We start from the raw sequence: 22,701 nt of genomic DNA on the forward strand, positions 1-22,701 counted from the left end.
ATATGAAAGCTGGTGGTTCCTTTTAACATGAGTCTTCAATATTCCCAGTTAAGAAGCTTTAGGTTGTAGTTATAGGACTATTTCTCTCTCTACCATTTGTATTTCATATACCTTTGACTTTGGATGTTCTAATAGGTACTTTAGTATTGCCAGCCTAATCTCGGGAGTTGACAGGCTTAAAGTCATAAACAGCGCTGTGCTTCAAGCATTGCTAAGAGCTGCTGGCAAATGCAGGAAAGTACTGTTTGAATGAATGCTAACGAGCCAGCTGCTGCCTACCACCGCTCAGTCAGACTGCTCTATCAAATCATAGACTTAATTATAATATAATAACACACAGAAATACAAGCCTTAGGTCATTCATATGCTCAAATCCGGAAACTATCATTTCGAAAACAAAACGTTTATTATTTCAGTGAAATACGGAACCGTTCCGTATTTTATCTAACGGGTGGCATTGATAAGTCTAAATTATATTGCACAACCTTCAATGTTATGTCATAATTACGTAAAATTTGTGCAATGAGCGCAAGAGAAGTGACACAATTTCCCTAGTTTAATATTGCCTGCTAACATGAATTTCTTTGAACTAAATGAGCAGGTTTAAAAATATATACTTCTGTGTATTGATTTTGAGAAAGGCATTGATGTTTATGGATAGGTACATTCGTGCAACGATTGTGTGTTTTCGCAAATGCGCTTTTGTTAAATCATCCCCGTTTGGCGAAGTTGGCTGTCTTTGTTAAGAAGAAATGGTCTTCACACAGTTTGCAACGAGCCAGGCGGCCCAAACTGCTGCATATAGCCTGACTCTGTTGCACAGAACGCAAGAGAAGTGACACAATTTCCCTAGTTAACAGAAATTCATGTTAGCAGGCAATATTAACTAAATATGCAGGTTTAAAAATATATACTTGTGTATTGATTTTAAGAAAGGCATTGATGTTTAGGTACATTGGTGCAAAGACAGTGCTTTTTTGCTTGTTAAATCACCCATTTGGCGAAGTAGCCTGTGATTCAATGATAAATTAACAGCCACCGCATCGATTATATGCAACGCAGGACACGCTAGATAAACTAGTAATATCATCAACCATGTGTAGTTAACTAGTGATTATGTTAAGATTGATCGTTTTTTATAAGATACGTTTAATGCTAGCTAGCCCCTTACCTTGGCTCCTTGCTGCACTCGCATAACAGGTAGTCAGCCTCCTCGTGGAGTGCAATGTAATCAGCCATGATCGGTGTCCAAAAATGCAGATTATCGATTGTTATGAAAACTTGAAAATCGGCCATTCCGATTAATCGATCGACCACTAATATACACACACTAATTAATAAAAACACATCCACCAAAAAAAGAGGGCAAAATCTTTGCTTGCTTTATTGACTTTTAAAAAAGCATTTGATTCTATTTGGCACGAAGAGCTATTCTTAAACTTTTCACAGAAGTGTGCAATAAAAAACAACACAGAACAGAAATACTTTCCCAGCGTTGAAGTGTGAGACAAGGCTGCAGATTGAGTACAAACCTTTTCAACATTTAAATGAATTAGCAGACGTGTTGGACCATTCTCCAGCCCCAGGACTCAGAGGTAAAATACCTGCTTTATGTTGATGATTTGGTTCCAATAGCTCTTTACAGAAGTGAGCTTTGGGGCCGCTCAATACACTGGACTTTAAAATGTGGGACAAGCATCCAATTGAAGCCCTACATGCAGAATTATGTCAGAAAATTCTAGAAGTGTAAAGAAATACACCAGCTAATGCATGTAGGGCAGAATTGTGCCGCTTTCCAGTGAATGAAGTAAGGAACGAACAACAAAAAAAGATCATTACAATTTTGGCTCCACCTAAATTGAAGTCTCCAATTTAAAGCACTTCTAACCCAAGAGCCGAGCCCAGAAACAAGCCCTCTCAGTCAGCTAGTATTGGACCTAACCAACCAAGCTGACACGAGCACGGATTCAAAAAAGACACACAAAAAAATCTAATAAACAAAATCAATAACAATCAAAAGGACTCATATTTACAACATTGGAAAAACGAAACAAAATCCCAAAGCTGACTAAATTGCTATCTGGCTCTGAACAGTGAACAGAGAATATGAATTGGCTGATTATCTCTACTCTGTCAGAGATACAAAGCAGAGACAGATCCTTACCAAGTACAGGCTGAGTGACAAATTGGCAATAGAAACCAGCAGACATAAAAGACATGGCTACCCAAAGAGGAGCGTGTATGTGGTCACTGCACGACAGGGGAGGTAGAGACAGAGATGGGGGTGGCCAGGTTGGGGGGGGGGGGGGGTATTGTACACATTGTTGCTTTGGCAATACTAATGTCATGTTTTTCATGCCAACAAAGCAGCTTAAATTTGAATGTTGAGAGAGAGGGGACACACCATAAATCAGGATTCTGTGACAACTTCCTACTCAGATTGTACCATAACAGTCAGGATGCTGTGACAACTTCCTACTCAGATTGTACCATAACAGTCAGGATGCTGTGACAACTTCCTACTCAGATTGTACCATAACAGTCAGGATGCTGTGACAACTTCCTACTCAGATTGTACCATAACAGTCAGGATGCTGTGACAACTTCCTACTCAGATTGCACCATAACAGACAGGATGCTGTGACAACTTCCTACTCAGATTGCACCATAACAGACAGGGTGCTGAAGAGTAGAAGGGTAGTGTCTGAGATCAGGGCCTGTATTCACAAAGCGTCTCCAGGTAGAAGTGCTGACCCAACAGAAGAAGAGTAGTGTCAGAGATCAGGGCCTGTATTCACAAAGCGTCTCCAGACAGAAGTGCTGACCCAACAGAAGAGTAGTGTCAGAGATCAGGGCCTGTATTCACAAAGCGTCTCCGGGTAGAAGTGCTGACCCAACAGAAGAGTAGTGTCAGAGATCAGGGCCTGTATTCACAAAGCGTCTCCAGGTAGAAGTGCTGACCCAACAGAAGAGTAGTGTCAGAGATCAGGGCCTGTATTCACAAAGCGTCTCCAGGTAGAAGTGCTGACCCAACAGAAGAGTAGTGTCAGAGATCAGGGCCTGTATTCACAAAGCGTCTCCAGGTAGAAGTGCTGATCAAGCAGAAGAAGAGTAGTGTCAGAGATCAGGGCCTGTAAAAGTTAAGTTGGTGGTTGAAGATATCCCTCTAGTGGTGTGGGGGCTGTGCTTGGCAAAGTGGGTGGGGTTATATCCTGCCTGTTTGGCCCTGTCCGGGGGTATCATCGGATGAGGCCACAGTGTCTCCTGACCCCTCCTGTCTCAGCCTCCAGTATTTATGCTGCAGTAGTTTGTGTCGGGGGGCTAGGGTCAGTTTGTTATATCTGGAGTACTTATCCTGTCTTATCTGGTGTCCTGTGTGAATTTAAGTATGATCTCTCTAATTCACTCTCTATCTTTCTTTCTCTCTCTCGGAGGACCTGAGCCCTAGGACCATGCCTCAGGACTACCTGGCATGATGACTCCTTGCTGTCCCCAGTCCACCTGGCCGTGCTGCTACTCCAGTTTCAACTGTTCTGCCTGCGGCTATGGAACCCTGACCTGGTCACCGGATGTGCTACCTGTCCCAGACCTGCTATTTTCAACTCTCTAAAGACAGCAGGAGCGGTAGAGATACACTGAATGATCGGCTATGAAAAGCCAACTGACATTTACTCCTGAGGTGCTGACTTGCTCCACCCTCTACAACCACTGTGATTATTACTATTTGACCATGCTGGCTTACTTAGTTTGGCGAAAGTAGTGAACTACATAGGGTTCATCCTGAATGGCACCCTATTCCCTAACACTTCATATCATCATTAGGATGGGTTCTAGTGTAAGACAACAGGGACAGGAGGACACGGAATGTACCCGTTTACAAGCAGGTGTGAATGAGCACTGTCAGCTGTGAGGAGATCAGCAAATGCCATTTATAGCTATTGACTCAGGGAGGAACTGAGTCGAGACAGTACCGAGACCATCACTGAGCCTCAACCATGGGGTCATGGGGTCGACTACAACGCAGGAATTGAAAAGTTGCATTCATGTATCAAAAGTCACAATTTTGAGATTTTAAAATCAGATTGGTCATTTCTAACTATTATTAAAAAACACTAAAATCAGGAAGCAAATGACTCTAATCCAAGCCTACACATTGAATTAGGATCGACCCCTTAGAGCAGACCTCAGGGTTGAGCTTCACTCGGTTGTCTATCTGTAGTCGGTCCAGGACGTGTGACTGATAGCAACAGCTAAAACAAACACACAGGTCTGTTTCAGGAGAAAGAAAGAGCAAGGCCACGTTCAGATCTACGATCTATATAAACCCTGGATTGCTGATGCTGTGTATTGGCCATTGAGAGCCTTTGAAGTCACCGGTCGGCCATATTGGTACTCCTCAGTAGAAGTAGCCCTCCCTAGGAATAAAATTCTACAGTATTTCAATTAAATATTATAACACAAAATGACATGTCTTTAAGTATTTGTTGTAGTGAGGACAGTACAATTAGTAATCCCACCCCTATAAAAATTATACTTTCAGGGAAAACATTTTTTTTTTCATTATTTCATTAGCAACCTTAATTTTAAATGATGCATTAAATGTGTCTGCAATAGAACAAACGTGGCAGTAGTCCTGTATTATAATAGTAGTCTATTAGTCCTGTATTATAATAGTAGTCTATTAGTCCTGTATTATAATAGTAGTCTATTAGTCCTGTATTATAATAGTAGTCCTGTATTATATTAGTAGTCCTGTATTATATTAGTAGTCCTGTATTATATTAGTAGTCCTGTATTATATTAGTAGTCCTGTATTATATTAGTAGTCCTGTATTATATTAGTAGTCCTGTATTATATTAGTAGTCCTGTATTATATTAGTAGTCCTGTATTATATTAGTAGTCCTGTATTATATTAGTAGTCCTGTATTATATTAGTAGTCCTGTATTATATTAGTAGTCCTGTATTATATTAGTAGTCCTGTATTATATTAGTAGACCTGTATTATATTATTAGTCCTGTATTATATTAGTAGGCCTGTATTATATTAGTAGGCCTGTATTATATTAGTAGGCCTGTATTATATTAGTAGGCCTGTATTATATTAGTAGTCCTGTATTATATTAGTAGTCCTGTATTATATTAGTAGTCCTGTATTATATTAGTAGTCCTGTATTATATTAGTAGTCCTGTATTATATTAGTAGTCCTGTATTATATTAGTAGACCTGTATTATATTAGTAGACCTGTATTATATTATTAGTCTATTAGTCCTGTATTATATTAGTAGTCCTGTATTATATTAGTAGTCCTGTATTATATTAGTAGTCCTGTATTATATTAGTAGTCCTGTATTATATTAGTAGTCCTGTATTATATTAGTAGTCCTGTATTATATTAGTAGTCCTGTATTATATTAGTAGTCCTGTATTATATTAGTAGTCTATTAGTCCTGTATTATATTAGTAGTCTATTAGTCCTGTATTATATTAGTAGTCCTGTATTATATTAGTAGTCTAATAGTCCTGTATTATAATAGTAGTCCTGTATTATATTAGTAGTCCTGTATTATATTAGTAGTCCTGTATTATATTAGTAGTCCTGTATTATATTAGTAGTCCTGTATTATATTAGTAGTCCTGTATTATATTAGTAGTCCTGTATTATATTAGTAGTCCTGTATTATATTAGTAGTCCTGTATTATATTAGTAGTCCTGTATTATATTAGTAGTCCTGTATTATATTAGTAGTCCTGTATTATATTAGTAGTCCTGTATTATATTAGTAGACCTGTATTATATTAGTAGACCTGTATTATATTATTAGTCTATTAGTCCTGTATTATATTAGTAGGCCTGTATTATATTAGTAGTCCTGTATTATATTAGTAGTCCTGTATTATATTAGTAGTCCTGTATTATATTAGTAGTCCTGTATTATATTAGTAGTCCTGTATTATATTAGTAGTCCTGTATTATATTAGTAGTCCTGTATTATATTAGTAGTCCTGTATTATATTAGTAGTCTATTAGTCCTGTATTATATTAGTAGTCTATTAGTCCTGTATTATATTAGTAGTCCTGTATTATATTAGTAGTCTAATAGTCCTGTATTATAATAGTAGTCCTGTATTATATTAGTAGTCCTGTATTATATTAGTAGTCCTGTATTATATTAGTAGTCCTGTATTATATTAGTAGTCCTGTATTATATTAGTAGTCCTGTATTATATTAGTAGTCCTGTATTATATTAGTAGTCCTGTATTATATTAGTAGTCCTGTATTATATTAGTAGTCCTGTATTATATTAGTCCTGTATTATATTAGTAGTCTATTAGTCCTGTATTATAATAGTAGTCCTGTATTATATTAGTAGTCCTGTATTATATTAGTAGTCCTGTATTATATTAGTAGTCTATTAGTCCTGTATTACAATAGTATTATATTAGTAGTCCTGTATTATATTAGTAGTCCTGTATTATATTAGTAGTCCTGTATTATATTAGTAGTCCTGTATTATATTAGTAGTCCTGTATTATATTAGTAGTCCTGTATTATATTAGTAGTCCTGTATTATATTAGTAGTCCTGTATTATATTAGTAGTCTATTAGTCCTGTATTATATTAGTATTATATTAGTAGTCCTGTATTATATTAGTAGTCCTGTATTATATTAGTAGTCCTGTATTATATTAGTAGTCCTGTATTATATTAGTAGTCCTGTATTATATTAGTAGTCCTGTATTATACTAGTAGTCCTGTATTATACTAGTAGTCCTGTATTATACTAGTAGTCCTGTATTATACTAGTAGTCCTGTATTATACTAGTAGTCCTGTATTATACTAGTAGTCCTGTATTATACTAGTAGTCCTGTATTATACTAGTAGTCTATTAGTCCTGTATTATATTAGTAGTCCTGTATTATACTAGTAGTCCTGTATTATACTAGTAGTCCTGTATTATAATAGTAGTCCTGTATTATAATAGTAGTCCTGTATTATACTAGTAGTCCTGTATTATACTAGTAGTCCTGTATTATACTAGTAGTCCTGTATTATACTAGTAGTCCTGTATTATACTAGTAGTCCTGTATTATACTAGTAGTCCTGTATTATACTAGTAGTCTATTAGTCCTGTATTATACTAGTAGTCTATTAGTCCTGTATTATACTAGTAGTCCTGTATTATACTAGTAGTCCTGTATTATACTAGTAGTCCTGTATTATACTAGTAGTCCTGTATTATACTAGTAGTCCTGTATTATACTAGTAGTCCTGTATTATACTAGTAGTCCTGTATTATACTAGTAGTCCTGTATTATACTAGTAGTCCTGTATTATACTAGTAGTCCTGTATTATACTAGTAGTCTATTAGTCCTGTATTATATTAGTAGTCCTGTATTATACTAGTAGTCTATTAGTCCTGTATTATATTAGTAGTCCTGTATGATATTAGTAGTCCTGTATTATAATAGTAGTCTATTAGTCCTGTATTATATTAGTAGTCCTGTATTATACTAGTAGTCTATTAGTCCTGTATTATATTAGTAGTCTATTAGTCCTGTATTATATTAGTAGTCCTGTATTATACTAGTAGTCTATTAGTCCTGTATTATATTAGTAGTCTATTAGTCCTGTATTATATTAGTAGTCCTGTATGATATTAGTAGTCCTGTATTATAATAGTAGTCTATTAGTCCTGTATTATATTAGTAGTCCTGTATTATACTAGTAGTCTATTAGTCCTGTATTATATTAGTAGTCCTGTATTATATTAGTAGTCCTGTATTATAATAGTAGTCTATTAGTCCTGTATTATATTAGTAGTCCTGTATTATATTAGTAGTCTATTAGTCCTGTATTATATTAGTAGTCCTGTATTATATTAGTAGTCCTGTATTATATTAGTAGTCCTGTATTATATTAGTAGTCCTGTATTATATTAGTAGTCCTGTATTATATTAGTAGTCCTGTATTATATTAGTAGTCTATTAGTCCTGTATTATATTAGTAGTCCTGTATTATATTAGTAGTCCTGTATTATAATAGTAGACCTGTATTATATTATTAGTCTATTAGTCCTGTATTATATTAGTAGTCCTGTATTATATTAGCAGCCTATTAGTCCTGTATTATATTAGTAGTCCTGTATTATATTAGTAGTCTAGTAGTCCTGTATTATAATAGTAGTCCTGTATTATATTAGTAGTCTATTAGTCCTGTATTATAATAGTAGTCCTGTATTATATTAGTAGTCCTGTATTATAATAGTAGTCTAGTAGTCCTGTATTATAATAGTAGTCTAGTAGTCCTGTATTATATTAGTAGTCCTGTATTATATTAGTAGTCCTGTATTATATTATTAGTCTATTAGTCCTGTATTATATTAGTAGTCTATTAGTCCTGTATTATATTAGTAGTCTATTAGTCCTGTATTATATTATTAGTCCTGTATTATATTAGTAGTCCTGTATTATATTAGCAGCCTATTAGTCCTGTATTATATTAGTAGTCCTGTATTATATTAGTAGTCTATTAGTCCTGTATTATATTAGTAGTCTATTAGTCCTGTATTATATTAGTAGTCCTGTATTATATTAGTAGTCTATTAGTCCTGTATTATATTAGTAGTCCTGTATTATATTAGTAGTCCTGTATTATATTAGTAGTCTATTAGTCCTGTATTATATTAGTAGTCCTGTATTATATTAGTAGTCCTGTATTATATTAGTAGTCCTGTATTATATTAGTAGTCCTGTATTATATTAGTAGTCTATTAGTCCTGTATTACATTAGTAGTCCTGTATTATATTAGTAGTCTATTAGTCCTGTATTATATTAGTAGTCCTGTATTATAATAGTAGTCTATTAGTCCTGTATTATATTAGTAGTCCTGTATTATATTAGTAGTCCTGTATCATATTAGTAGTCCTGTATTATATTAGTAGTCCTGTATTATATTAGTAGTCCTGTATTATATTAGTAGTCCTGTATTATATTAGTAGTCCTGTATTATATTAGTAGTCCTGTATTATATTAGTAGTCCTGTATTATATTAGTAGTCTATTAGTCCTGTATTATATTAGTAGTCCTGTATTATACTATTAGTCCTGTATTATAATAGTAGTCTAGTAGTCCTGTATTATAATAGTAGTCTAGTAGTCCTGTATTAAAATAGTAGTCTAGTAGTCCTGTATTATAATAGTAGTCCTGTATTATAATAGTAGTCTTGTATTATAATAGTAGTCTATTAGTCCTGTATTATATTAGTAGTCCTGTATTATATAAGTAGTCCTGTATTATATTAGTAGTCTATTAGTCCTGTATTATATTAGTAGTCCTGTATTATATTAGTAGTCCTGTATTATATTAGTAGTCCTGTATTATATTAGTAGTCCTGTATTATATTAGTAGTCCTGTATTATATTAGTAGTCCTGTATTATATTAGTAGTCTATTAGTCCTGTATTATATTAGTAGACCTGTATTATATTAGTAGTCTATTAGTCCTGTATTATATTAGTAGACCTGTATTATAATAGTAGTCTAGTAGTCCTGTATTATATTATTAGTCTAGTAGTCCTGTATTATATTAGTAGTCCTGTATTATATTAGTAGTCTATTAGTCCTGTATTATATTAGTAGTCCTGTATTATATTAGTAGTCTATTAGTCCTGTATTATATTAGTAGTCCTGTATTATATTAGTAGTCCTGTATTATATTAGTAGTCCTGTATTATATTAGTAGTCCTGTATTATATTAGTAGTCCTGTATTATATTAGTAGTCCTGTATTATATTAGTAGTCCTGTATTATATTAGTAGTCCTGTATTATATTAGTAGTCCTGTATTATATTAGTAGTCCTGTATTATATTAGTAGTCCTGTATTATATTAGTAGTCCTGTATTATATTAGTAGTCTATTAGTCCTGTAATCTATTAGTAGTCCTGTATTATATTAGTAGTCCTGTATTATATTAGTAGTCCTGTATCATATTAGTAGTCCTGTATCATATTAGTAGTCCTGTATCATATTAGTAGTCCTGTATTATATTAGTAGTCCTGTATTATAATAGTAGTCTAGTAGTCCTGTATTATAATAGTAGTCCTGTATTATATTAGTAGTCTAGTAGTCCTGTATTATATTAGTAGTCCTGTATTATATTAGTAGTCCTGTATTATATTAGTAGTCCTGTATTATAATAGTAGTCCTGTATTATATTAGTAGTCCTGTATTATATTAGTAGTCCTGTATTATATTAGTAGTCCTGTATTATATTAGTAGTCCTGTATTATATTAGTAGTCCTGTATTATATTAGTAGTCCTGTATTATATTAGTAGTCCTGTATTATATTAGTAGTCTATTAGTCCTGTATTATATTAGTAGTCCTGTATTATATTAGTAGTCCTGTATTATATTAGTAGTCCTGTATTATATTAGTAGTCCTGTATCATATTAGTAGTCCTGTATCATATTAGTAGTCCTGTATCATATTAGTAGTCCTGTATCATATTAGTAGTCCTGTATTATATTAGTAGTCCTGTATTATAATAGTAGTCTAGTAGTCCTGTATTATAATAGTAGTCCTGTATTATATTAGTAGTCTAGTAGTCCTGTATTATATTAGTAGTCCTGTATTATATTAGTAGTCCTGTATTATATTAGTAGTCCTGTATTATAATAGTAGTCCTGTATTATAATAGTAGTCCTGTATTATATTAGTAGTCCTGTATTATATTAGTAGTCCTGTATTATATTAGTAGTCTATTAGTCCTGTATTATATTAGTAGTCCTGTATTATATTAGTAGTCCTGTATTATATTAGTAGTCCTGTATTATATTAGTAGTCCTGTATTATATTAGTAGTCCTGTATTATATTAGTAGTCTATTAGTCCTTTATTATAATAGTAGTCCTGTATTATATTAGTAGTCCTGTATTATATTAGTAGTCTATTAGTCCTGTACTAGTGACCTAATGAAGTCCAATAGGTTCAGAAAGCCTGATTGATGCCAGCTTCCACCTGCTTCATTAACACGGTAGTGTGGAGGGTTTGGTCGGTGACCTTCAGGCTAGCAAAGAGGAGCTCTACAACTACTAGCATGTTCAAATCAGACAACAACCATCTCTACAATCCATCTTCTCACTATTGATTTTACTTTATTAAAAAAAAAACTCAATGTTGGAGCAAGAGAAAAATGTCTTCAACCATGAAAGATGGTTCATAACAAAACCAGCAAATGTGGTCCCTACAGTCTGTATACGGGGGCCTCTCTCTCTCTCTCTGTGCTCCCTACAGTCTGTATACTGGGGCCTATCTCTCTCTCTCTGTGGTCCCTACAGTCTGTATACGGGGGTCTCTCTCTCTCTCTCTCTGTGCTCCCTACAGTCTGTATACTGGGGCCTCTCTCTCTCTCGCTGTGGTCCCTACAGTCTGTATACTGGGGCCTCTCTCTCTCTCGCTGTGGTCCCTACAGTCTGTATACTGGGGCCTCTCTCTCTGTGGTCCCTACAGTCTGTATACGGGGGACTCTCTCTCTCTCTCTCTATGTGCTCCCTACAGTCTGTATACGGGGGTCTCTGTGGCCCCTACAGGTCTGTATACTGGGGCCTCTCTCTCTGTGGTCCCTACAGTCTGTATACGGGGGCCTCTCTCTCTCTCTCTGTGCTCCCTACAGTCTGTATACTGGGGCCTCTCTCTCTCTCTGTGGTCCCTACAGTCTGTATACTGGGGCCTCTCTCTCTGTGGTCCCTACAGTCTGTATACGGGGGCCTCTCTCTCTGTGGTCCCTACAGTCTGTATACTGGGGCCTCTCTCGCTGTGGTCCCTACAGGTGTGTATACTGGGGTCTCTGTCTCTGTTGTCCCTCGATCTTGTAGGCCTCTCTCTCTCGTAGGCCTCTCTGTGATCATTCATCTGAATTCCTATCACTGATCCCCCAAAGCAGCATGCTACCTCCTGGCTGTAGCGACGCCAAGCGAAGGCTGTTGCTTTCCATGCCTGTGTTTTTGTGTTAGTCCTTCGAGGGCCTCCGGCAGCACACAGGAGGCTGACACAGTGTTAGTTTTAGTCCTACGAGGGCCTCCGGCAGCACACTTGGGGCTGATCAAGGATTAACCTGCCCCCTGCAGCAGCGCCTGTAGGAGTGCGTTCCAAATGGCAACCTATTCTCGATATAGTGCACTGCCCTATGGGGCCCTAGTCAAAATAAGTGCACTATATAGGGACTACTGAGCCATTGGGGATGCTACCCCAGCTCCCGCCTTGCCTGCTTCTATATGTAAAATAGTTTGTCATCATGATCGACAGGCAGACGTGGCAGGATACGTCTAGGGATAGAGGATAGAGGAAAACGCAGCAGAGAGCCTATAACAAAGCCCTCACTTTGTCATAAAATGTGACAGAGTGACTCCCAGCGTGCACCGAATCTTGGCGTGACCCTGGACAACACCCCTGTCGTTTTCTGCAAACATCAAAGCAGTGACTCGATCCTGCAGGTTCATGCCCTACGACATCCGTAGAGTACGACCCTACCTCACACAGGAAGCGACGCAGGTCCTACTCCAGGCACTTGTCATTTCCTGTCTGGACTACCTCAACTCGCTAAAATTACTCAAATGTATTCCAGTGTTTGCCTGCAAGCTGAAAACCTTTGACTGTGCGTGTTCAGGCTAGCAGCCCCTCCGAAGACTAGGCTACTGCCAAGCCGGTACGAAACGGTGGCTACTGCCAAGCCGGTACGAAACGGTGGCTACTGCCAAGCCGGTACGAAACGGTGGCTACTGCCAAGCCGGTACGAAACGGTGGCTACTGCCAAGCCGGTACGAAACGGTGGCTACTGCCAAGCCGGTACGAAACGGTGGCTACTGCCAAGCCGGTACGAAACGGTGGCTACTGCCAAGCCGGTACGAAACGGTGGCTACTGCCAAGCCGGTACGAAACGGTGGCTACTGCCAAGCCGGTACGAAACGGTGGCTACTGCCAAGCCGGTACGAAACGGTGGCTACTGCCAAGCCGGTACGAAACGGTGGCTACTGCCAAGCCGGTACGAAACGGTGGCTACTGCCAAGCCGGTACGAAACGGTGGCTACTGCCAAGCCGGTACGAAACGGTGGCTACTGCCAAGCCGGTACGAAACGGTGGCTACTGCCAAGCCGGTACGAAACGGTGGCTACTGCCAAGCCGGTACGAAACGGTGGCTACTGCCAAGACGGTACGAAACGGTGGCTACTGCCAAGACGGTACGAAACGGTGGCTACTGCCAAGACGGTACGAAACGGTGGCTACTGCCAAGACGGTACGAAACGGTGGCTACTGCCAAGACGGTACGAAACGGTGGCTACTGCCAAGACGGTACGAAACGGTGGCTACTGCCAAGACGGTACGAAACGGTGGCTACTGCCAAGACGGTACGAAACTGTGGCTACTGCCAAGACGGTACGAAACTGTGGCTACTGCCAAGACGGTACGAAACTGTGGCTACTGCCAAGACGGTACGAAACTGTGGCTACTGCCAAGACGGTACGAAACTGTGGCTACTGCCAAGACGGTACGAAACTGTGGCTACTGCCAAGACGGTACGAAACTGTGGCTACTGCCAAGACGGTACGAAACTGTGGCTACTGCCAAGACGGTACGAAACTGTGGCTACTGCCAAGACGGTACGAAACTGTGGCTACTGCCAAGACGGTACGAAACTGTGGCTACTGCCAAGACGGTACGAAACTGTGGCTACTGCCAAGACGGTACGAAACTGTGGCTACTGCCAAGACGGTACGAAACTGTGGCTACTGCCAAGACGGTACGAAACTGTGGCTACTGCCAAGACGGTACGAAACTGTGGCTACTGCCAAGACAGTACGAAACTGTGGCTACTACTAAGACAGTACGAAACTGTGGCTACTACTAAGACAGTACGAATCTGTGGCTAATGTACTGACGTCACAAACTTGATTCAGAAGACCGGGAGAGATTTTTAATTGGCTAAGAAAGAATGGATTGACTTTTCAATGCTAATTAAAGGGTACTAAAGGGCGAACTGAATAGTGAATTGAATAAACCAAACGTAAAAAATGATTAGTCAATCCGTTTCCAGCTACAATAGTCATTTACAACATTAACAATGTCTACACTGTATTTCTTATCCATTTTATGTTATTTTAATGGATAAAACAAAAAAAAAATGTTACTTTCAAAAACAAGGACATTTCTAAGTGACCCCAAACTTTTGAACTGTAGTGTATATGGGGCAGTAACGTTTAAGATGCAGGGTTACGTAACCGGGTGGAAGCCGCCTAGTGATGACCACAGTCTCTTTTTAAAAAATCACAACGACCGGGACTGACGCAGCAACAAAACAAAAAAAACTCAGCATCCCAGGAGCGACCTGAAAGTCAGTCAGTCACCTCAGTCCGTTGACTGTAGAACCCCGTGGTTCTGTTCACATAAGACAACCAGACCCGTCAAGAGAAGGTCGGCGCAGGGCCGTTCACCACCAAAAGGAACCTAGTCAACAGAAACGAGTTCACATCAGTTACTCTGTCCGACACATGAGAGACTCTGTCACCGGCCCAAACGGGGCCCTCTTCGGAAGGAAGCACCTATATGTCACCAGATAAACCTGCGTACAGGAATAGGACTTGGTGAAAACGGTGCTGCCAGAATAAACAGAATATACAGACACAAAGTCTACATACGGACAAAATATAAAAGACTCAGAATCCACATACACTATATTGCACTATGAACCCTTGTTGGGCTGCAGGGCAACATGTAGGAAGAGAGAATAGCGTGCCATTTGAACCACACACACACTCAGGCAGCCAATACATTTGAACATATTGGGTATCTGTTTTAGCCAAGTACCCTATATAGAAAACAATATTTGTTTAAATGTGTGCATTTGACTACATAGCTACAGTATGGACTATTACCAGAGCCTAAAAGCTAAGCTAAAAATGCTACAGTAATGTTGCTGTAATTAACTATTAGTGACCACTCTGGAGAGACACGAATGGCATTCAGTCACAAATTGCACTGTCTGTATCTGAACCAAGAGTTAATTAAAGAGCAGTGTAAAATGTGTCCCAGGTTCACTGCCTATTCCAGCACCCAGGGGAGAGTGGCTAAATTACAAAGAACTGAACCTATTCTGGGAGGTGGGGGGGGGCTTTGTTTTCTGCTTGGATAAGATATCAGCATGTTTTATTCACAGTGTAGCCAACCGGTAGGCCTGTGATCTCAAAATAGTCTTAAAGGTACAGTGCCTACAGGAAGTTTACACCACCTTGAGCTTTCTTTAAAAAAATATATTTTTTTTGCATTACAAAAATAGGATTGAAATAGATTTTATTTGGCACTGATCTACACACAATACTCCATAATGTCAAAACCAAAAAGAAAATTATACAAATGTAAAAATTCTATAAAAAAAAATGTGTAATATGTACTTGTGGCATAAGTATTGGCCTCAGGTAGGTAGGCAGGTAGCCTAGTGGTTAGAGCGTTGGACTTGTAACCGGAAGGTTAGATCGCATCCCCGAGCTGACAAGGTACAAATCTGTCATTCTGCCCCTGAACAAGGCAGTTAACTGTTCCTAGGCCGTCATTAAGAAAATAAGAATTTGTTCTTGCCTGATTAAAAAAAATAAAAATTGCCTCATTTGTTGAGGCAAGTAAAACTTGGCTTAACAAATCACATAAGTTATATGGTTATACCAAATCACATAAGTTATATGGTTATACCAAATCACATAAGTTATATGGTTATACCAAATCACATAAGTTATATGGTTATACCAAATCACATAAGTTATATGGTCTCACTCAGAACAATAATAGGGGTTGACATGACTACCTCTGTCCTAAATACATACAACATCTGTAAAGTCCCCGAGTCAAGTACTGAAATTCAAACACAGATTAAAACTACAAAGAAACAGGAGCTTTTCAAAAGCCTCATAAAGAAGGAAGGGCAGGGATTGGTAAACGTGTTACAATATCAAATCAGACACGGAATATATCTTTTAGCACGGTCAAGCTAATACAGGTGGTGTGGATGATGTATTAAACCACCCAGACACATCGAAGATGCAGTCGTCCTTCTGAACTGAGAGACAGGAAGGAAGCTGTTTGGGGAAGTCACCGTAAGGCCATTGGTGATTTTTTATTTTTTTTAAAGCTACAAAGTTGAATGGCAGAAAACTGAGGATGGATCAACAACATTGTAGTGACTCCACAATACTATCCTAAATGACAGCGTGAAAAGAAGGAAAATAATACAGAATAAAAAGATGCTTCACTATAGTGAACGACTTCTACTCTGCACACAGATGGTACGTTTTTCCCTACACAGTGACCAGGGTCCATTTGGATCCGGCTGAATTACTCACATGGTAAGAGTAGGCCACTGTACTGTCAGTAGGTCTGTAGACTAGCCTACACACAGCACCCAGAGTCTGCTACAGAGACTAGCCTAAACACAGCACCCAGAATCTGCTACAGAGACTAGCCTAAACACAGCACCCAGAGTCTGCTACAGAGACTAGCCTAAACACAGCACCCAGAGTCTGCTACAGAGACTAGCCTAAACACAGCACCCAGAGTCTGCTACAGAGACTAGCCTAAACACAGCACCCAGAGTCTGCTACAGAGACTAGCCTAAACACAGCAGCCAGTCTGCTACAGACTAGCCTAAACACACCACCCAGAGTCTGCTACAGAGACTAGCCTAAACACAGCAGCCAGTCTACTACAGAGACTAGCCTAAACACAGCAGCCAGTCTACTACAGAGACTAGCCTAAACACAGCAGCCAGTCTGCTACAGAGACTAGCCTACACACAGCACCCAGAGTCTGCTACAGAGACTAGCCTAAACACAGCAGCCTGAGTATACTACAGAGACTAGCCTACACACAGCAGCCAGAGTCTGCTACAGAGACTAGCCTACACACAGCAGCCTGAGTCTGCTACAGAGACTAGCCTACACACAGCAGCCAGAGTCTGCTACAGAGACTAGCCTACACACACCACCCAGAGTCTGCTACAGAGACTAGCCTAAACACAGCAGCCAGTCTGCTACAGAGACTAGCCTAAACACACCACCCAGAGTCTGCTACAGAGACTAGCCTAAACACAGCAGCCAGTCTGCTACAGAGACTAGCCTAAACACAGCAGCCAGTCTGCTACAGAGACTAGCCTACACACAGCACCCAGAGTCTGCTACAGAGACTAGCCTACACACAGCACCCAGAGTCTGCTACAGAGACTAGCCTACACACAGCAGCCAGAGTCTGCTACAGAGACTAGCCTAAACACAGCACCCAGAATCTGCTACAGAGACTAGCCTACACACAGCAGCCAGAGTCTGCTACAGAGACTAGCCTAAACACAGCACCCAGAATCTGCTACAGAGACTAGCCTACACACAGCAGCCAGAGTCTGCTACAGAGACTAGCCTAAACACAGCAGCCAGAGTCTGCTACAGAGACTAGCCTAAACACAGCACCCAGAGTCTGCTACAGAGACTAGCCTAAACACAGCACCCAGAGTCTGCTACAGAGACTAGCCTAAACACAGCACCCAGAGTCTGCTACAGAGACTAGCCTAAACACAGCAGCCAGTCTGCTACAGAGACTAGCCTAAACACAGCAGCCAGTCTGCTACAGAGACTAGCCTACACACAGCACCCAGAGTCTGCTACAGACACTAGCCTACACACAGCACCCAGAGTCTGCTACAGAGACTAGCCTACACACAGCACCCAGAGTCTGCTACAGAGACTAGCCTAAACACAGCACCCAGAGTCTGCTACAGAGACTAGCCTAAACACAGCACCCAGAGTCTGCTACAGAGACTAGCCTAAACACAGCACCCAGAGTCTGCTACAGAGACTAGCCTAAACACAGCAGCCAGTCTACTACAGAGACTAGCCTAAACACAGCAGCCAGTCTACTACAGAGACTAGCCTAAACACAGCAGCCAGTCTGCTACAGAGACTAGCCTACACACAGCACCCAGAGTCTGCTACAGAGACTAGCCTAAACACAGCAGCCTGAGTATACTACAGAGACTAGCCTACACACAGCAGCCAGAGTCTGCTACAGAGACTAGCCTACACACAGCAGCCTGAGTCTGCTACAGAGACTAGCCTACACACAGCAGCCAGAGTCTGCTACAGAGACTAGCCTACACACACCACCCAGAGTCTGCTACAGAGACTAGCCTAAACACAGCAGCCAGTCTGCTACAGAGACTAGCCTAAACACACCACCCAGAGTCTGCTACAGAGACTAGCCTAAACATAGCACCCAGAGTCTGCTACAGAGACTAGCCTAAACACAGCAGCCAGTCTGCTACAGAGACAAGCCTACACACAGCAGCCAGAGTCTGCTACAGAGACTAGCCTAAACACAGCACCCAGAGTCTGCTACAGAGACTAGCCTACACACAGCACCCAGAGTCTGCTACAGAGACTAGCCTAAACACAGCACCCAGAGTCTGCTACAGAGACTAGCCTACACACAGCAGCCAGAGTCTGCTACAGAGACTACCCTAAACACAGCTGCAGAGAATTCACACGATGATGATGCCTGTGATTCTATTAAACGGGGTATGTTGAAATTGTTGTGTTGATATATTTTTATGCTCAGTATTAAAAAAAAATCTCTATACTTCTGATACATCAAGTATTCTGTAGAAGACAGTGGTTGATGTTACTGCAACAAAATAATTGTTAAATTATGATTCATAACATTTGACTAATGGATTGTATCTGGAAACATCATGGAGACAAACTATTTACGTTGTAACCTATATATATATATATATATATATATATATATATATATATATATATATATATATAGTCAGTCAATGGTTACCTATATATATATATATATATATATATATATATATATATATATATATATATATATATATATATAGTCAGTCAATGGTTATAACCATAGTCATACAACTATAGTGATGCTACAATGTTGCATCTGATGAAGAACATCACAGGCCTGCAGCAGAAGTGTTACAATGCATCTACTAGCCAGAACCATATGGGCTTTAGGCTATGGCTCTGAATGTAGCTAATAACAATGCTCTGCCACACACACAACTAGGGTGCCTGCCTGCCTGCCTCCTCAACCATGCTGGCGTGTTCAGTCATACACTGGGCGGAACCACCTGGCTGACTGGAACAAATGAGCTGTCAAACCTGAGGAAGGAGGGATGGATGGTGGAAGAGTATGGCAGCTAGTTTGCTACCGGCCAGCCACTGGCACCAAAGGGTAATAGTTAGAGACATAGCTAACATGACTATATATGTATTGCTTTGTAATTGTAACAATATAATATAGTATGACCACGTCGAGCGGAATATTTGGTATTGTAACAAGGATGACAGGCGAACTAAAACCATACCGTTAGCATACCGGTTAGCCTGGGCTTCTGGTCTTTGCGACAGTCAAGGGCAACACAGCAAAGCTCTCATGCGACCGCTATGCTGCGGTTATCTCAAATGTCAGTCAATGAATGTACTAGAAGACGCCTGTAGGATTTGAACTAATATGTATCTATCTATCTGGTGTTTCTGGTGTTTTTACGAATAGACATGTATACCAGCTCGAGCCTGACGGTTGTGCACGGTATAGCGACGGGCTTGAGTTGTGAGCTGTGCAGCATTTTAGCACTGAAAAAGCCGTTTTACCTCCTCCTGAAGTCCTTTTCGTACTGTTTGAGGTAGGGATCCATTTGAAGAAGGGAGTTGAACTCAGGAATTGTAACATTATCCCACGTATCGGCCATGGTCCCTACAGTCGAAAGCAATCGAGCACCGAGTGTCGCAGCTGGTAGAACACAAATGACAGTCACGGCTGAGCCTTTGTACGTGCAAGAAAGGGTTCAGAGACAACAGCGAATCAGGGTCATTCTAATCCGCCCCAGCCTATCACAATACGAACTTTATCACCCCTGTCCACTACAATAAAATCAAAAAAAACATGATGATGTTTGATGAGAGGCGGTGTGTTTCTTTAAGATGACAGCGGAAGCGTTTTGGAAGTAGGAAGAAGGGTATCACGGTCACTTTCTTGTAGTCTTTAAACACTACTCTGACAATGAACCCCAATGTCAAAGATTATGAGGGCAGAGCTCGTGAGACAAACTACTTCATTCGTCTCTCTCAAAAATGAGATAGCGAGACGGCTAGTAAAAATTGTAGGCTACATGTGACATAGAACACTCGCATCTGATTATACTCAAATAGATACGATTACTATCTATTAGTGAAGACAGTTGAAGTAGCCTTGCTAAATCTAACAACAGTTTATACTGTGTGTTTATAGTTTATTGTGAAATTGCTCTTTGTAATCCCATTTTGGCAAGTTCATACAAACACATCGATTTGGACAAAGTGTGTTCATGTTTTTTTCACGTGACGGTTCAGATCGGTCCAAATGGCACCCTAATTCCCTATTTGGTGCACTACTTTTAACCGGTCCTGGTCGAAAGTAGTGCACTATATATAGGATAGGGTGCCATTTGGGAATGTATTTTGTGGAGCAATCCAACCACTGTGTCCTGGATTACACAACCCAATGTGTTCATATCAGGGCTTTGAGGTAGTTTTTATCCTCAACGCAGGACTGTAGGCCAATGACTGCAGGACTGTAGGCCAACTAAAGCTTGAGCTGTTTGCCAACAACATGTTGTTATTTTAAAGAGTCAAGCCCTTTCGTAGTAGATAAAGCCAGATGATGTGACATACAGTGCATTCGGAAAGTATTCAGACCCCTTCACTTTATCCACATTTTGTAACGTTAGTCTTATTCTAAAATTTTGTAAATGGCTAAAACAGATACCCTATTTTTCCTCATCAATCTACACACAATATCCCATAATGAAGACATTTTTGCAAATGTATTGAAAATAAAACAGAAATACCTTATTTACATAAGTATTCAGACCCTTTGCTATGAGACTTGAAATTGAGCTCAGGTGCATCCTGTTTCCATTGATCATCCTTGAGATGTTTCTACAACTTGATTGGAGTCCACTTGTGGTAAATTCAATTGACTGGACATGATTTGGAAAGGCACACACCTGTCTATATAAGGTACCACAGTTGACAGTGTATTTCAGAGCAAAAACCAAGCCATGAGGTCGAAGGAATTGCCCGTATAGCTCTGAGACAGGATTGTCGTGGCACAGATCTGGGGAAGGGTACCAAAACGTTTTGCAGCATTGAAGGTCCCCAAGAACACAGTGGCCTCCATCATTCTTAAATAGAAGAAGTTTAGAACCCCCAAGACTCTTCTGGTGGCAGCATCATGCTGTGGGGATGTTTTTCAGAGGCAGGGATTGGGAGACTAGTCAGGATCGAGGGAAAGATGAACGGAGCAAAGTACAGAGAGATCCTTGATGAAAACCTGCTCCAGAGCACTCAGGACCTCAGACTGGGGAGATGGTTCACCTTCCAACAGGACAACGACCCTAAGCACAACCAAGACAATGCAGGAGTGGCTTCGGGACAAGTCTCTCAATGTCCTTGAGTGGCTCAGCCAGAGCCCGGACTTGAACCTGTCTCTGGAGAGACATGAAAATAGTTGCGCAACCATGCTCTCCATCCAACATGACAGAGTTTGAGAGAATCTCCAGAGAAGAACTGGAGAAACTCGTCAAATACAGGTGTGCCAAGCTTGTAGCGTCATACGCAAGAAGACTCGGGGCTGTAATCACTGCCAAAGGTGTTTCAACAAAGTACAAAGTAAAGGGTCTGAATACTTATGTAAAATGTCATATTACAGTTTTTTGTTTGTAGTAAATTTGCTAAATTTCGAAACGTGTTTTTGCTTTGTCATTATCGGGTATTGTGCGTAGTTTGATGAGGGGGGGGGGACTATTTGAATCCATTTTAGAGTAGGGCTGTAACGTAACAAAATGTGGAAAAAGGTCAAGGGGTCTGAATACTTTCAGAATACACTGTCGGATAACTTAGTAATAGACCGTGTGTCAGGCTACTTATTCCATCCTTATAGTACTATATAATATAATTGGGTAGACATTAGGCAAATATATTGTAGTGAATTATATGTAGGCCCTCACTACATCTGCACCATCGAGAGCATCTTGACTGGCTGTATGATCTCGATATAGATGCCTCGATATGGCAATAGCACCGCCCTCGCCCTCGATTGCATGGCAATTACAGAGAGTACGGACAGCCCTCCAGGACCTCTATCAGTCGGTGTGAAAGAGAACCGGGTTCTCTCGGGCTTCCGCACGGCAAAAGGTACCGGTGTATCAAGTCTGACACCAACAGGCTCCTTAAAAGCTTCTATCCCCAGACCTACCAATCACCACTTCAAAACCCGGGACTGTTTCCTCTGCTTCTATACACTAATAATTAATGTCTGCATCCCAAATTGCACCATGTTCCCTATTTAGTGCATGATAGGGTGCCTAGACTGCTTCTATACACTAGTAGTAATTAATGTAATTTATATTCATGCAGTAGATGTGATTTGTTTAATCAGGGGAGCTGTAACTTCTCTCCGCAGCACTAATTGCTGTTGACTAAGGAAGTTCTCTATGTGAAAGAAGAGAAACGTATGAATAAATTATGGAGGTTGGCTGTTGCTGTTCCCTGGTTCTGTTTGGGGTTGTAGGAGGTTTGGTTACTTCCACACTC

The 22,701-nt window shown here is 39.8% G+C and overlaps 1 protein-coding gene across 1 annotated transcript in view; it reads right to left on the reverse strand.

Moving 5' to 3' along the window:
- The window catches only part of LOC129822492 (1,4-alpha-glucan-branching enzyme-like), a 355,318-nt gene extending 335,233 nt beyond the window's left edge, over window positions 1-20,085 (reverse strand). The window contains exon 1 of the mRNA XM_055880812.1: window positions 19,720-20,085. Within this exon, the coding sequence (XP_055736787.1) occupies window positions 19,720-19,817 (98 nt within the window). The 5' untranslated portion in view covers window positions 19,818-20,085. The remainder of the gene's footprint in view (window positions 1-19,719) is intronic.
- Window positions 20,086-22,701: the final 2,616 nt, after the last annotated feature.

Source organism: Salvelinus fontinalis, chromosome 24 (assembly GCF_029448725.1).
Source record: "Salvelinus fontinalis isolate EN_2023a chromosome 24, ASM2944872v1, whole genome shotgun sequence".
In the NCBI taxonomy this organism is placed as follows: Eukaryota; Metazoa; Chordata; class Actinopteri; order Salmoniformes; family Salmonidae; genus Salvelinus; species Salvelinus fontinalis.